This window comes from Leptosomus discolor, chromosome 8 (assembly GCF_034619465.1).
Source record: "Leptosomus discolor isolate bLepDis1 chromosome 8, bLepDis1.hap2, whole genome shotgun sequence".
Taxonomy (NCBI): Eukaryota; Metazoa; Chordata; class Aves; order Leptosomiformes; family Leptosomidae; genus Leptosomus; species Leptosomus discolor.
The window spans coordinates 14,228,514-14,245,707 of NC_141398.1; the positions used below are offsets into that span (position 1 = coordinate 14,228,514).

Here is a 17,194-nt window from a genome sequence, read left to right on the forward strand (position 1 = left end):
AGGAGCTAGCTTTCCGTCATATGACTACTGAACCTTATGAAATGGGTAAGTATACTTACCACAGTTTTTAGCCAAATCATACCTCCTTTACTCCCAAATAAGCAGCGTCTCCATGAGAGGTATGCAATGCATGAGGTACCCTTTTCCTAAAATGGCAAAGTCAAGTATTTATGTTTGTATCTGGAAGTGTACTGACGGTCTAGGTACAAATGAGACAGGAAACACTTCTTCCCCTCTTCCAAGAAAAAAGTAATCTGTACTCTGTGTCACCTTCCACTGCCACCAGCAGACTAAGTGACAACCCAAGTACACTATTTCTTGTAGCCCTGCTAGGAATTTCAGCAACTGGAGAACAGCATTTCCAGTGCAATGTTTACATATGTGCATATCCACTTCAGGGAAAGTTATTATTTACTTGATTTTTGTGTGATTTAAGACTATTTAAATGCAATAATCTGTCTTCCTCTTTCTTGTGACTAGACTAATATAACGCATGGCTTTGCCACAGGACTGTCTGTGCAAGAGACAGTTCTTTGATTCCTGATTCTGCCATTCCGCTTCCTCTCCCGTACCATCTCTGGGGAAAATAATGCCCAGTGATAGACAGACACATGCTCAAAACACAGACATGAGGCGATAACTGGGATTCACTGAAGTCACTGGCAAAAGTCCCACGGGCTTCAGAAGTACCCGAAAATTACACTTCATATGTATGCAAACCTGATAACCAGGTTACACCACGGGAGTAAGTAGCAAAGGGTGGGTGGGAATTTAAGCAATAGTCTTCTGGTTTTAGACACTGATTCATTAAGTCTTCCCTCTAGCAAAAGCTTAAAGGTAAGCCCATGTAAGTGTTTCCTTGAGCTGTTGCCTTAACAGATATTCAAAGCAGACATAATGCAGGAGTTGGTGATAAACTAAACTAAAACCAAAATGAATCTACGCAAATGCCGTTGGTAGCTGAAGCAGGGAGATGTGATTCACCTCAGCTGGGGTCAACTTCTGTCCTAGAAATACCTTGATGGATTCAAAAAGGAGCTAGTTCAAAACCTTTCTGCTCAACACAGAGTGTCACAAACCCCGTACAGACTGCCAGAAAGAACCAAAAAGTCGAACCAGCACCAGCAAGGTAACAAAAGCAGGGTGTAGGGAATGGTGCAGCTACTAACCAGCTCTCCTACCTATGGATTAACAATGTGGAGCCACATCAGTGGAGGCTTGTTTGGCTGCTCTAGCCTTTCCAAGCTGCACTTCTCCACATTCTAACAGTTGCTCTTGATGATCTTAGAGGTCTTTTCCAACCTAATGAGTCTATGATTCTATGACACCCGTTATGTGTTACATTAACGATGCCATGTGGTTACTTACCATCATTTCCACCAGCTGGGCGATGCCATAATTGTTTACGTCACAGAGGAATTTGTCCTGCTGAAATGTATTACGTCTGATTACGAATTGATTTTGTCTGATCAAATTTTTTTTACAACAGCTATGAGAAACCAGTTTCGTATTACCCAGTGCTCCAAGTTATCTTGGCTGTGAACTGGTAGATATGCACCAGCGGAACTAAGAGAAGGAGCTGACCCACCTCTACACTACATTTACATTCATAAATAAGTGCATGTTCTCTGAAACCACATTCTACTCCATTTTTTTCAAAAGTGAGAACATCAAAGTTTTGTCATATGCTGGCTCTTTCCTGGCCCAATAAACTAAAAATAAGCAAAAAACCAAACCAGCAAAAAAACCCCCAAGAAAACCCTCATATAATGAAACTGGAAAAGAAATGTAATGTTTTAGCCGTGGTACGTGTATACAATAGGACAGGCAACGATACAGTACTTTAATCTGTATTGTCTATATAAAACATTTATTTTTAAGCTCTATAATGGTATTATAGAAATACATAGAATATTTAATAGAGTGTATTTTAGTGTACTCACTGTGAAAATAACACATTTATTAAGACAGGTATTCTTATGTCCAAACGTTTTAAATATATGCACTTCTTTGCCTTGCAGTATTATGTTACTTTGAAAAACAAAATATCAGTACTTTATTCTTTGCTCCTCATCAGAATCTTCTCATTCAGATTTCCTTGGGTCATCTAGGGTGCTCACTGCTGTGAGATATTTTATAAAAACCACGAAAAGTACTTAGATTTGCAGGTTTCCTATATCTGTTTGCATTCATGTCTAGTGCACATAGCTTGCCGCTCGATTCTCCAAGTGCCTTCTTCGTAAGTACAGTGACATATAGTGCATTCATCAGTTTTCACCTCCCGGCCTGCTGGAATGACAGTGGTTTCTGCAAAGCAGTTCGGGCCTACAAAAAGAAAGAGTTTATTATGCGATACCCACAGCACACTGCAGTCCAGCACAGTTAAGTTTTAGTCTTGAGCACAGAAGAGCCAACACCAAGCGAGTAACGCTGGGCACGCTAAACAAACGTGAGCATCGCGCACAAGGCATAAAAGCAGCAAAGAGAGTAAGGACCCTGCCCTCCCTCCCCTGTGGCTGGATGTTTTCAGTACGGACTGTCCTGCCCTCCGCTGGGGATGGGGCGGTAAAGCTTTTCTGTGAAACATGCAACTGTGACAGAGACCTGGGCACAAACTGACCGCACAGATGAATCCAGATTTAAGCTAGAGAAAAAGCCAGCTATTGAGAATGCAACAGTGCTACTGTGGGCTACTAGAGAGCTGATTGTAAACGTTATCACTTTTTTTTTTTTTTTCTGTTGGAAACAAGCATTGTATTTTGTGTAATAATCAAAGTATCAGTTTATTTTCCATTTCATGAGAAAATAGTCCTTTTCCAGTAAAATGGAATAGCTCCAGCCTCTTCTGAATGAAGACACTTTTTGTGTATAAAATGACATATTCCATTTTATGTAAGTCAGCAAGTCTACAAACACCCCTTTTCACAGTACACCGAAATAACTTAACTTCCAAGGACATGGCAGGAGAACAACCCACCAGCCCAATGTTCACTAGACAAATCCGATTCTTTCAAAAGGTGACATCCTCGCATCTCTCTGCTGCTGAAGGCTGCAGGTGCTGTTCTGCTAAAATAAGAGGTGTATTTCTGTGCTGAAAATCCACACGCACTTGTAAAGCAGCACTAAACCCACCACTCATCCCCTGTCTATACATGTCCTGTCCTCAGGGGAACTCGGCCCCTCTGTTCACTAAGCACACGCAACACCTGCTCAGGCAGAGCCTGGGCACTCACCAGCCCTTTGGTGCCACTGTCCATCAGGGCGCGATGTGCAGTAGGGGCTGGCATCTCCTCATCTGATACAGCTGAAACTCTTGAAAGAATAGGGGTGTGCAAAACGCTTACTGACTGCCAAGTGGTTTTCCACATCAGTAAATAAATCACAGATGAGGCTCGGTCTTCCATTGCCAGGGGTCTGCTCTAAGACCTAAGCCGATCAGTATGGCTGCTTCTTCTAGAGAAATGTATTTACTTTTTAAAGTGCTTCCTCTGAAAACCAAAGGTAGGGGCACGCTGCACATTTTAAAGCACAAACCAAATAGTTCACAAATCCATTTTAACAGCTATCTCTTTGGATCAGGTTGTGTGCTTACACAGCAGCCTGAGAATTAGACGCCAAATGGACAATAACGTAGGCCTTTTCTCACTGAAGAGTTACCCTCTAGAGAGAGACCTGCCAGACTTGCAGAAATTTGCTTCACCAAGTTGTACCATTAATCCTCTGAATATTTAAGCCAGTATTTTATTTTACGACTGACTGTTGACAAGTATCTCTAACATGTGGCTTCTTCCACAGTTTTAGGTGGCTTCTTGCCCCTTCAAGGCTTTGGATGCAGAATGGATAACAAAATACAGCAGATCTCATGTAAAATCACCTGCTGTACTAACCTACTGTCACTGCGATACTTTGGTGTTTGCAGCCCCCTCAGGCTGTCCATGCAAAGTATCACTGGGCTGGAGAACACAGGAAGGAGGACTTTGGTGTGGAAGACATGGTCCTGGGTCCCACCGCATGCTGGAAGATGCCCCAGCTTTCAACTGGGATAAAGCAGCATTATTAACTCCGCTGTCCTTGGTGGAACTTTAAAAGATTTCAACTCTATATCATTCTGTTTCAGTTAAACACAGTATTCTCCTTGCACCTAATAAACTTTCATCCCAAGATGGGTTCACCTGCATATTACACAGAGTTACCTGAATGTTTTGCATGCTGGCCTGTAACAGCCCCATGATTTACAAAGCTATATGATACGAAGAGTTAAGATATTAAAAGCGGAATGTACTGTCCATGGAGAATTTATATGAAATGTGCAAGACCACTTGAAATTTAAACACTATGTAAAAGGCACGAGAGGAAAAAAAGTGATGTCAATCCCCTGTGCAGGATTTATTTCATTTTGGGAAAGTAAATGTTACAGGCTACACTTGGTTATAAAAACCAACCAGAGAATGAAGTGAAAATGGTGCAACGCACGTAACATAATTCACCAGAATTCAGAATGTAAATGCCTCCATTCACAGTTAGCAGCACCTTAATGCCACGTGTGACGAGTCCGTCTTACAGCAGAAAGTTATTAAATGTAAAGATACAGCAATATCCTTAAGTTGTTAAACTATTTAATATGGGGGAAAGTCATTGCTTTGGTAAATCTACAGAAGAGCAGTAACCATCTACTTGAGAAAGCGACCCTACAAAAATAAATGACAGCAACAAGTTTTTTTTTAATATCATGCAACATTTCAATAGAAAATTGCCTATTTTCTGGTTCTGCATTTGCACCCATCATTAGTGTAACTGCAAATCCTATACAGTACTTAGACTGGCAATAGTCAACTGGCAGCCCTGTCTCATCTTTTTCCTTGCAATATTGCGTGCACACAATACTATGGTTAATGTTACAGAAAAGGTCATCGACGAAAAGGCTGAACTGACTGTGTTACTGCAACACCATGCACATAAATGTCAGTACAATACAGTGTCCACACATGGGAAAATAGTTCCATAGCTCTCCTTTTATCATTTCTCCAAACACTCAAGTCTTCTACGGAAAAAACCCCCCTGAGCTTCATCCCAAACTTCATTCAATTTTGAAGCTCTCTCAGCTAGTCCTGGCCCTTGGTGTTCCGTAGCTCCCTTCCCACCAAGCAGGCGACAATCATCCCTTTTCTTTTCCTCTGAGGAGTAGCCACAGAAACCAGACGTACACGGCTGGGCTGGCCAGAACCGACCAGCCTGCAGTGATGGGGGATATGTGGGGTGGCAGCAGTGGAACCCTTGGTGCGGGGCTGCCCCGGGTGCACCGGTGCCTCCAGCAGCCCTTCCCTGGCCCCTGGCATTCGGGTGGACGGTGCTGACGAAGCAGCTCATGATCCGATTCTACAGCTGCCTAGAAGAACATTGGGGAAACTGAGGAATCAAAGATTTTAAGCAGACAGTGGCGCAAGGAGGCCGAGTGGGCACACAAGGGCTCATGTTAGACTCACGAGTGCCATTTCCTCACTCCCTTAGCATAGGGAGGCAGAAGCACCTGTCTCCTCCACGGTCAGAGTGGATAAGCTGCCCTGAAGGCATGGCATTTGCTGAAACTACTGCTTTACTTAAAACTGGGCAGTTTATATTGGCTTAGCAAGATCTTCAGCTTCCCATCACACAGGGTGAGCCATTTTTGAGTTCTTAAAAAGTCTGCAAAATTGCCTGACTTAGCACATGAAAAGCATTTCTAAGTAAACCGACTCCAAAGCAGAGGTGGGCCTTCTGACTAAGTGTTGCTGTTGCAGGAGCAGTCAATCTCTTGTCCTTGGTCTACAAAGCAGGCTGCCTGCTTTCTGAGCTCCCCCTTGGTAACATCACTACTCTGCCCGACTTTAGTGCTCATAGTGGCTTGTTGGAGCCTGACTGATCTATAGTATAAACCTACTGGGCCCCATCCCCAACTGTATACACCTATACAGCTCCAAGGAAGTCAGCGGTGCTGCACACCTTCACAGCAGATCTTGCTGGATCACTCTTAAATCTGGCAGAAAATTCAATATGACATATTGTATCAATTCCAAGAGCAGCCTGAAATCTACCATGACATCATTTGTTTTCCTAAAGTATATACTGGCACTGTCAGACTCCTCTTGAGCCATGCCATGCTAGTGTCAGCAGAGATTTCTTTCCTAGGGCTAAGGCACAGTTGCTGCCATCTCAGTGATGTCTTGAAGCAGCAAGTTCAGTGCAAATCCTCAATTCTCACACTGAGCACCAGACTGGCACGCAGCTCTCAGCTTCCCCACATCGGAACCAGTGAATCCTAGCTTCCAAAAGCAACATTCATACTGGGATCCAAGGAACTAGGAAGGCATATTTGGTGGTTAATTCATTAGGAGTTTATAATGGGATCCTTGCCTCTTAAATACTTAAAAACTAAAAAAGTTTAAAAATATTATTGAGGTAAATGCTGCTATTGTAATTTTTTTCAAAGTCCTTACACGGCCCTGTGAAAAGTTTCCAGTGACTTATGTGTTAAGCTTCAGTGTTGACAAATCCCACAATCTAATTAAAATGCAAATTTTGTTATCTCAGAAGAAAACAGCCGATACCAATTACCAGCAGAGAATGCCCAAGCCACTCACCTACTGAAGCAATAGCACCTGTAACCTGACAGCCTCGCAAGAGGCTCTCTGAAGCTTCTCCTCCTCCTCCTCTCCTTCCACAAAACCACAGGTGTATGCTACAGAGCTGTGCCTGTTTCCTCTGCAGCCTGCCCCTGCTTTTGTAGGGGCACATGTTCCGATCAGTTCACAAATATAAGATACAGCAATTTGGTAAATCATGCTTTAATCAACTGTTTTCATCAGGTGTTAAACCAAATTATGGACAAAGAAATCTGTTCAACTACAAATTAATGTGTTTGCCTGGAGAATAAGTCACGGCAAATTTTTGCCAATTAGAACCACAGTGACAACCTCGGTAAGAGAACGCTCTGATGTAAGACTGCTTTGGGCTCTGGTTTACACTAAACTCCCTAAGAGCTGCCCTTTGAATAGCTCCTTGCAGCAGTCAAACAGGTCACTTGCAAGGTACCTGACAACAGGCCCATTGACCCTGACAGTTTTATGGCATTCATCATTGTAGTATTCGAGCACTTTGTAAATGACATAATCTCAACATTTACCTTACTCCTCTTTTTATTTACTTTTTTTTTCCTTCAGATTTCATGGAGAGATTTCGAATAGTTACAACATGAAAAGACAGACCCTACACTTCATCCTGGAGGTCTTGAGAACCATGACATAACACAAGAAATAGCTGCGCTATATGAGATCGAAGGTCCACCCGCACCCGCAGCAGCCAAAAGGGGATGCATGGGGAAGTGTATGGGGACAGAGCAAGCACACGTACCCAGCTTCCAGCATGTTCTGAATCAGAGACTTTGTAAATGGCTCCTGTGTGCTGAGTTAACGGAGTTAATGAATGGAGTGAATAGATTTCTTTATGATTAACCTCTCCAACATCCTGCTGAACCCATATAAACAGCACTTGGTGGCGAAGAGGTCCATAGCTCTTGTGCACAGGGTAGAACAGTTTTGTGTTCTTGTCTGATGCTTTCCACCCACTACCTAAATTTGGTATCCCCAGATCCTCACAGTGGAAGAGGCAGCGACAACCACTCTCCCTTTGCTGTGCCGTTCATGAGCTTATAGAGCTGTATCGTGCTTCCCTTCCTTCCCATCACCTCACCTGCACCCTGAGAGGCCAGTTCTGCATCCTCACTGTCCCTGCTGACCTCCCTACCTCCTTTTTGGGCTCTGAGGACCAGACTTGCGCACCACACACATGCTGTAGAAACACCATGGACTTGTACAGTAGCACAGTGATATTCCCTGTTTTGTTTCCCATTTCCCTCCTACCTCCTGAGATTTGCCTTTCTGTTGTGACCACTGATGAAAACACTGAGCTGACATTTTCATGACATCATGAATTTTATACCAGATAGAAATCCTATAGAAACAAATGTTTCATTACACTCAAGTCAAATCTGCTACTGCCTTTCTGCATTACAGGAAAGTTTCACCTTCCAGCAATGCTACTTGACAGTCTTCCTTGTACAGCAAGTGTGTTCCTGTTGTTCAGTAATTTCAGCAACATGCCAGGGAAAGTGAAGCCTTCCCTCCCACCTTTCAGATCCTTCTTCCTTCTGACGTTTCGAGACTTCCTCCAGGTTCTACTGCAGATGCCAGAGAGACTAATGAAACGCCGAGCTGGAAGAGGAGATGTAGACAAGCTCCCCACCTGCATTTCAAGCTCCCTGCCTCTGCAGATGTCCTGGGATGCCACAGCACACAACCAAGGACCCTTCTGCACCCAGTTAGTAGTTACACCAGGGAGCTAGGACAGCCAAGGACCAAACCATGGACAAAGGGTGGCTGTACCTGCCTCCCAGCGCACTGGGACACAAAGTCCCTTATGCACCTGCGGAGATATTTGAGACGGGTTTTGAAACGTGCTAATGCAGCACGGCAAGACAGAATAAGGCTGCTCTGCCACGTAGCACCACGGCAGCAAGGTTTTTGAGATGCAGGCACGACCTCCCTCATCCCTCTCAAATCTAATCACTTCCTCCAGAGATGGTATCGGTACCTACTTTGTGCCCTTCCGATCGCTAATCTCTTCTACAGGGTCTGTATCTCCCTGACTTGATTTTGTTTCCCTCTCAGGTGGATATATATATAATACGACTATCTCCTTTGAAACATCAGCTCAGAAGATAAAGCACAAAAAGCATCTAGCAAAAGTAGTCTGTGACTAGGATTACAGCAGACTCTTATTCTCTCACAAAAATAAGTTCATCACCCCTGCTGCTGTCATGATGCTGACTGGTCCCAATCCAGTGCAACCTTTTACTCGCCTCAGTACCTTTGAACGCCACTGAACCAAGTCCAAAAGAGTTTTCAATTACAGAAAAAGGATTCAGGTAGACCCAATTTTAAGAGCAATTTGGGACCCTGAAGAACCATGTACTATTTCCGTGGTTTATAGATGTCCTTAAGATACTGGCAGCCAGAGAACCATGGCAAATACCTAACAGACTTCCAGTAAATGTGTATATATATGACAGGGAGAAGAAAAATAAAGGTATTCATCCATTTTGCGATTTTACCTAGCTGCTATGGGAAGTAACAAAAAGGCAGTGGGTGCAATGTGCTACCTTTCATGAAAGCAGCAATTTGTTCATGCTATAAACAGCCTTGGTGCTTTTAGGAATAATAATCTCCCTCCCTCTGTTAGGGTCACGTTTTGTTAGATGCACAGGGAACTGACAGATTGGAAGAAAATCTGCCAAGGGCAAAACAATTAAAAATAACATTTTGCCACCTAATTTAGAAGGATGGATATAGCAGCATCTGCTGTGAGTGGACAGACAGAAGAAAGCTCAGTGATGTTCTCCTGTAACCAAATGGGGTGATCATGTCCTCAGTGGCACTGCTGTGACAAAGAGGGTACCAAAGCTCTGGCACTTGCTGTAGTCTAAACATGCCTGTTTGTGTGTGTGCACGCATGCGTGCACACGCTTTAATCCGGAAGATAAAACAAGCTATAATCTGACTTAGAGATGGGTTTTAATATCCTGCTTATGAGACTCACAAGCCCTGTTTATGATTTTGTTTCACTTTTCCATTTATCATGTGTGACAGCACTATTGATTAATGTTTTGTTCTGGCCCCAGTCCTAGAAATTGGAGAAGTGCCCAAAAGTCCCACAGAACACAAAACAAAGCCACCACAGCCACTGGACTGACCTTTTCTACCACTGCTTCTTCCCAACTCTGATTCACCATCGCCTTGCACTCTGCAGTGACATTAGCACCCCTGGAATGACAATGCCAAATGCTACCGAAACCAGGGCTGCACAGTTGCTTCTGCACAGATAGAAACTGCTTGTGGAAAGGGAACAGTCCATAATCCTGCCGCTGCTGTCCCCTTGGATTTTCATGTGTATTCAGAGAGTAGAATTTCAGATATCTGCTTTTTGTGTACTGAACAAAAAGAAGCAAAGGAACATCGAACACTAAACAATCCAATACCGCATGAGCCAAACAGAAAGCCTCAGAGCATGAAAGGGCCCAATTAAATAGGAGGCTTGAGTACCATAAAAATAAACTACATCAAACAATTTCCTTTATCAGATAAAATATAGAAAGACTTGAATACTCTACTTCAAATTATTTTCAAAAGTCCTATGACTTGTAAAGGGATATTGTGTTCTACCCAGAAATGGCACCAATTAGACATGAGCTGAACATTTTGTATGTCTTACAGAAAATTACATAAACACTTAGAAGACAGCAAGCCGTGCATCAATTTTGTGCTCAGCTTTCTCACAGCTCAGTCTCCACCCAGATGATTAGGAAATTAGAGACACCAGGCTTGAACGCTCGGGAAAACTCACGTCAGATGACTCAGACAACAGAAACACCTGGGGGCTGGCACTGCTCACCTGCAGCCCAGCTCGCCGCCAGCTCTGCCCGCTGGGACCAGGTTTTCACCCACGTTTCACCCGCAGAAAGCCACCTGCCTGTGCTCTCCCCAAGCTCTCTGCTCCCCCCTGCACCGGCCAGGCCTGACGGTGAACCAGCCTCGGCTAAAGCTGGCCTGAGGAGTGGAGGGTGGTTTTGGTCCAGGACATGTCCTGCAGCGCAGCATCCCGCAGAGATGCTCGTGGTGGAGTGGAGCCCAGCAGTTGCATGGGAGCGCGGGCACGCAGCAAAAGCACCAGCTACTTGCCTGGAAAGAAGCCCAAAGAGGGCGGTCACGTCTAAGAAAACAAACCGATGTATCTCTAAATTTTCCCTCGGTTACAGAAACTGCAGGAGCATTGCCAGGCACGGCAGGGACAGACGGACTGGCAACAGTGGTGGGACGTTGTGTGGGCTGCAGCGGGGTGAGCTGCTGCCTGCCACAGCACTTGTAGCACAGGGGCTTAAAAGCTCTGCTGCTGAGGTTAACGGGGCTAATCCTTCCCTTTCTTAAGCTGTTCATTCATCCTGGGCTCAGCAGGGTTACTGGGGGCCTGGTGAAAGACCTGCTCAGCCCTAAGTCGTCTACTTCGCACTGGGAAACATCAGCTTACTCTTCAGCCTAAGCAAGCCGTGTGAAAAGCCTTTGTTGAAAGAGCCTCAACAATCTATCCCAAAAACTATTATGCAAATGTAAGAAGACTCTGCACTTCCAAAAGCATGCACGACAGGCTGGTAATTTAATGCATCAGAGACCTGCTGCAAACACTGGAACTAAAAGCACATTTTAATTAGCCAAAACACCGCAGCGCTAGTGGGCTCTAGTATCTATCAGGCAGGTTAGTTAGGTCGCTGAGAAGTGTACAGGAACTTGGGCAGTAATGCACAGGATTGTATGTGTCCTGAAACACATACTAAACGCAGGATGCTAATGAAGGAAGAGATTTTGAGAATTATTATGGAAAAATCCTTAAAAGACTTCAACTAAAATGAAAGCTAAAGTAGTACCAAAGTACAGTATAATGCTGCTTTGTCAATAAAAGGGAATCTAAATTGTTTTATTTTTCCAGTCGCTATAAAACACTGGATAGCAAGAATATGGTAGGCAAGGATGGTCAGTGGCTACTTACCACTAAAAGGAATTATTGAATCAAACCAACAAACATTATCAGTGAAGCATCAGCCGTTTTTTCACCCCGTTGTGGTTTAACCCAGCCAGCAACTAAGCAGCAGGCAGCTCCTCCCTCACTCCTTCTGCCTCCCCCGGTGGGATGGGGAGGAGAACTGAAAACAAGTAGGACTTATGTGTTGAGATAAGAACAGTTTAATAATTGAAATAAAAATAAAATATAACCATAATAGTAATAATAGTAATGAAAAGGAAGAAAAGAAAAAGAAGGAAAAATAAAGCCCAAGAAGAGACAAGTGACGCACAATGCAATTGGTCACCACCTGCTGACCAATGCCCGAGCCATGATCCACCCCTCCCGGCCATCTCCCCCAGTTTATATAGTGGGCATGGTGTCATATGGGATGGAATATTCCCTGGGTCAGCTGTCCCAGCTGTGTCCCCTCCCAAATTCTTGTGCCCCTCCAGCCTTCTTGCTGGCAGGGCAAAAGAAGCTGAAAAATCTTTGGCTTAGTGTAAACTCAACTTAGCAACAACTAAAAACATCAGTGTGTTATCAACATTATTCTCATACTAAATCAAAACCACAACACTACACTAGCTACTAGGAAGAAAATTAACTCTCTGCCAGCCAAAACCAGGATAACCCATTTTAGAACAAATACACTGAATACCACTAATTCAGGGGTTACCTTTCTTACTGAGAACAATTCATATCAAAATATTGAATGTAGCATCATTCAATTCCAGAAAGACTGTCACAGCAAATAGTGACAACTCTCCCAATTAAATAGTCCCCTTGCAAAATTAGGTGTTTTATAAGGGCTTGGTTTGGCTTTTTTGTTGTTATTTTGGGTTCTGTCATCATAACCAATACTTTGGGTTTTTTTGTTTTAGTTATGACCTTAGGGCCTTGCCTACACAGACAGACTTCTAGCCCCTTCACCCAAATTCACTAGGGTTGGTTTGCTCTGGTTGCAGCCGCACCTAACGTCTCTCTCTAGGTAATCTGCTGCTAAAGTGACAGGTACTAACCTGGAAAAAGGCATCTCCACTGAAGGAGCAGCAGTTTGGGATCTTCTGGTCCTGTGTCAGTTTCTGGACTGCATCTGCGATGCTGTGCTCATTTTATCCATTTCCTTCGAGTTATATAACAAAAGGTAAGAACCCAGCTGAGACTGGCCCCAGTGCAACCGTTATTTATATGAAAAACAGTTCCACAAAGGACTTTCTTCAATATATACTGAAGACTGAGCACTTCCTCTCCACCTGCTCCCTTTCTTATTTAGAATGTTTCTGAAAATCTGCCTCCTAAAAATAGACAAATAGTACCCTTTATTACAGGGATAGAAGTGACACGGATCTATGCTGACAAATGAATTATAATTGTCGGCATGTCATACATCACCTTAAAATATAATGAATTCCAGCAACATCCTTTGCCATGGATTGTTAGCTTCATAGACTGAAATAAAAAGCTGTACTTCTAAAAAGCAGGTGTAGTGCATGGGAATCAGAATGGAAACCAAAGAACCCGTTTCCTCACCAGTCTTAATGAATTACTACTATCTTTAGGTGTGAAATTTACAAAATAGTGCAGTTGTAACTGCTGGTTGTTTTAACGTGATACTAGTATTATGTGAATATACCTGTAAAGAACAGAGGTGTTAAGTTTTCCTAAGAAAAAAAATCTTTATCAACTTTAAGATGCACCTAAGTTACTCTGAAACTGAGAAAAATCACAGTATTTTTATGAGCAAAAGAGAGGCTATGCTTTGTCCTCCGTGCTGGTCAATCAGTAATTCTACCTTTTTTTCCCCTTTAATGATTTTCCCCTGGTGGTTATGATACGCAGCACTGAAACAGCTTGCTTTGGAAAGACTGTATTTTGTACCTGTTCAGGAAGCCAAAGAGAAAATATCAGAAAAATGTCGCTGTGAGAGCACACCCTTCCCGCCTCCGTACCCTGAGCAGCTCTGCTCCCACAGCCGGCCAGGATGCCACCCGGGGAAAGTCTGGCATTGGTCCCTACCCCAGCGTGCTTCTGCCGCACAGCCACAGCCCTGGGGATAAGTCACTCAGCTCCCAACTTTACCACCCAAACCCGAGGGATCTGGTCCAAGCCAGCCACCTGCAGACCCCAGGTATGGATGGAATGGAAGAAGCACCTCCTTCAGACAGTGGCTGCCATAGCGGGTCACAAGCTTGGTCTACAGGTTGTCCCTTCACCAGCACGCAGACGCCCTCCTCGCATTTCAGCCCCATTTCTGACATGGGCTCGTACCACTTTCTTACCTTATTGAGATCTTGCACAGAAGAAAGACTGAGATGCTAAAACAGCATAGCAATTTGGACCATAGAAATACTGAGGATAGGACAGGGTGCATCAAATAATAGTTTTTATTCTGTTGATCAGAAACTGCGAACAAGTCAGAGCTGCATATTTAAGACCCCATTCCTGAGAAGACCTCACATACTCAACTTAGGACCGTTGTCTAAAATTAGCTGTTTAGAAATGCAACCAGGTACTAAGTAAATCTAAATATATAAAGTTGCAACATGGAAACCCATCACTGGCTATCAGAAGTTAATTTCTTCTCATTTCTGTTTGCATCACCCTTACACAACCCATGAATCAATAACTGTCTAACAGGGATGCACTGGGGTAGGAAGAGTGGGAAACCAGAAGATGGAATTGTGATTCATTGCTGTCCTGGTGTGGCTGGGACAGAATCCCAGCCCAGCCATGCCAGGCAGGCCGTTAGCAGTTTCCAGTCAGTCAGGGCAGCTGACCTGAGTGAGCTACAGGGGTAGCCCATCCCATCATGGCATGGTCATTATGAAGGGGGAAGGTTGGCTGAAGGGGAGAGAGCTCCTGTTTTTTCCTGGTTTTTCTTTTTCCTGCTCCTCTGGTTTCTCCCTGCTCCTAAGGACTGCTCTCCTGTTGACTGTGACCGCTGCATTTTTCATTTGGCTGAGTATAACTGTGTACACCTTTGTTGGTGTTGGTGCTGTTTCATTAAATCTGTTTTCACTTCAACCCACAGGTCTGCTCTCCTTTTCCCAATTCCCCTTCCTGGCTGATGACGGGTTGTTGGGTGATAGAGCAACTGTTACAGTTTAGCCCTGGGTACAGGCTAAACGCAGACAATTGCAAAGGTAAAAGAGGAGGAAGCCACTCATGTTAGAAGAAACCAAATTAGTGGGATTGCAAGCAGGAAGGAAAAAAGACAGGAAAGCAGGCAGGGTGACTGGCAAAATGATTTTAAGGGAACATCTCTTTGTGGAGATGAAAAGACAGGTGATGTGAAGTGAGAGACATGAATTATGAAATATGCGGGAACCGGTTTTGTTAAATGTGAAGATTGTCTCTGCGAGTTATACAAATACTTTCATCTCGGAGAAGTGCAGCAGCACAGAAATTGCATGTCACTCACAGGGGCAGACATAAAAGGATATGCACTACCCAAAAGAAATCTTCCACACAATATCACTCAACTTCTTTATTTCTGGTGTTTGAATCCAGCACTTATTTTCCCATGTGCTTCAAAGTTAAGACCACCATTTGATACTGCAGCACTTTTCTCCTATGATGTTATTAGCACACACCTTTTTTTCCATTACACTGGTGTATGAAACTGGGAAGAGCACAGCAAAGCAGTCAATCCTCTTAGAGCAGTCAGATTCGTATGTACATGGATGTATGGCAGCTGGGTCAGGGTCTAGTGAAACAAATGTGAGGTGATTTTGATAAGCTGAATGTTTCCTTCAGCATTCCCTCTGTAACTTTTTAAGAGGTACAAATGGATCTGGCTTGCATATTTAGCCATCAACCATAATGTCAGAGAGCAGGCTGTTTTGGCTAGGAAGACGCAACAGCTCATCCCAGTCAGACAGCAGGCTACAGAGACACCTTCAAAAGGAATCGGGGCTCGTTTAGAGCCTGCTGGTTTTAGCCAACACAAGTTCACAATCTAAGCAGCTAAAATTCACATAATGGAGGTTGCAAAGATGTCTGCTCCTCTAAGAAGGAAGTGACAAGACATGCCCAGTCAGTGGCTGAACCACTTACAAGTCCTACCACTAAGCCAAAAGCACGTGAGGATGCACACTACCAACATTACTGTTCACAGGAGTAGCCATCAAGCTCCAGCAAAGAAGCTCTGGGAAAATTAATTTAATGTCATTAAATTAACAGTCCAGAAAACTCTGTCCTGACGAAAAAACCCAAATTGGCTTCCAGTCAGTGGCCCCCAAGATGGCCGAGCTGGCACTGGGAGGCTGTGCTGCTTCCTAGGTCTCTTCCCCCGTTCTCCCCAGCCCCCAACACATCAGACCTCTGGAGCACATATAGAGGCATGAAAGCTAGGCTTTGTATTTACAGCAATAGAATTATTGTAAACCTATTCTTAAATATTTCCATATATTATATGCTGCTTCTTGTAAAATTATCTCCAAAGGCAAGTATTATGGAAATAAAAATTCTGGGGGAAAAACAGCTGGTGCTTTTATGTTTATCTGAAAGCTATGTTTGTTTTCTCCTAGGCAAAACCAGAGCCTTAGGAAATTGTAAATGATTCCCGAGACACTTTGAACTGATTTTCATAAAACTCAGATGAGTGCACTAGAAAAAGAATAGTAAATAAAATGAAACCGGCAAAACTAAAAATTATATTTTACTTTTCTAATGAAGTTATTACGCCAACATGTCCTACAAACAAGAATTAAGCGCTTGATTTATGATTACAATGTTAGCTACTTCATTTGTCTTTGGGGTATTCTCTACTCTATGGTGATAAAAATGATCACTGCTCACCTGCCACATACACAGCATAAGCATAAGAAAGACCTGGGAAGCTGGTGTGGAATATAAGTTATTAGCTTACAGAAACCCCTTAGAAGATAAAACTAAATTAAAAGGAGAAGCTCTTAATTATAGAGTGGATCTAAGTGTTCTCAAATATGGGGGATTCGGAGACATGGAAACGGTATGTTTCCTGGAGAAGAATCGATGTCCTAATGAAGGGGGAACATCAGTCTAAGAAGAAGAAACCATGAGCTCCTCTGACTTGTTCCCTTTTGCAAGGTGTGCTTTTTTCCTGTCTTGCTAAGGGGCTTAATTTGCAAATATTCCCTTTGGACTGGATACCAGAAGCTTTAGTAGCACAACATGTAGTTGTAAAGTCTACAACCATTAATGGATCAGCAATTTCTTTCCTTGTTCTTAATTTCAAGTATGTGCCTAATTTATGCATGTGCCAGTGAAATACATGTATTAACATGCATAAAAAATGAGTTTTGTAAGGAATCTTTGCAGAACGAAAGCTTTGGATGGGTTTTCAAGAGAAGATGGAGAAATGGTCAGGCAAGGAGTTTTAAGGGGTCTCATTTCCACTAGAGAATGCAAGAAGACTGGAGGACCGAAGATCCAGTCCACAAACATGAAAAAGCTTAAGAGTCATGCAATATCTACACTGATTTCCTTCCCTTTTTATTTGTACCTTTTCTTGCTTATTGTGTGGTAAACTCTTCAGGGCTGAGGCTGCTTCTTGCAAATTTTTTTT

General features: G+C 43.4%; 1 protein-coding gene across 1 annotated transcript in view; it reads right to left on the bottom strand.

The window, feature by feature from the left end:
* Positions 1-2,173: 2,173 nt before the first annotated feature.
* The window catches only part of VWC2 (von Willebrand factor C domain containing 2), a 58,053-nt gene continuing 43,032 nt past the window's right edge, over positions 2,174-17,194 (bottom strand). Inside the window, exon 3 of the mRNA XM_009956252.2 lies at positions 2,174-2,325. Coding sequence (XP_009954554.1) covers positions 2,174-2,325 — 152 coding nt within the window. The remainder of the gene's footprint in view (positions 2,326-17,194) is intronic.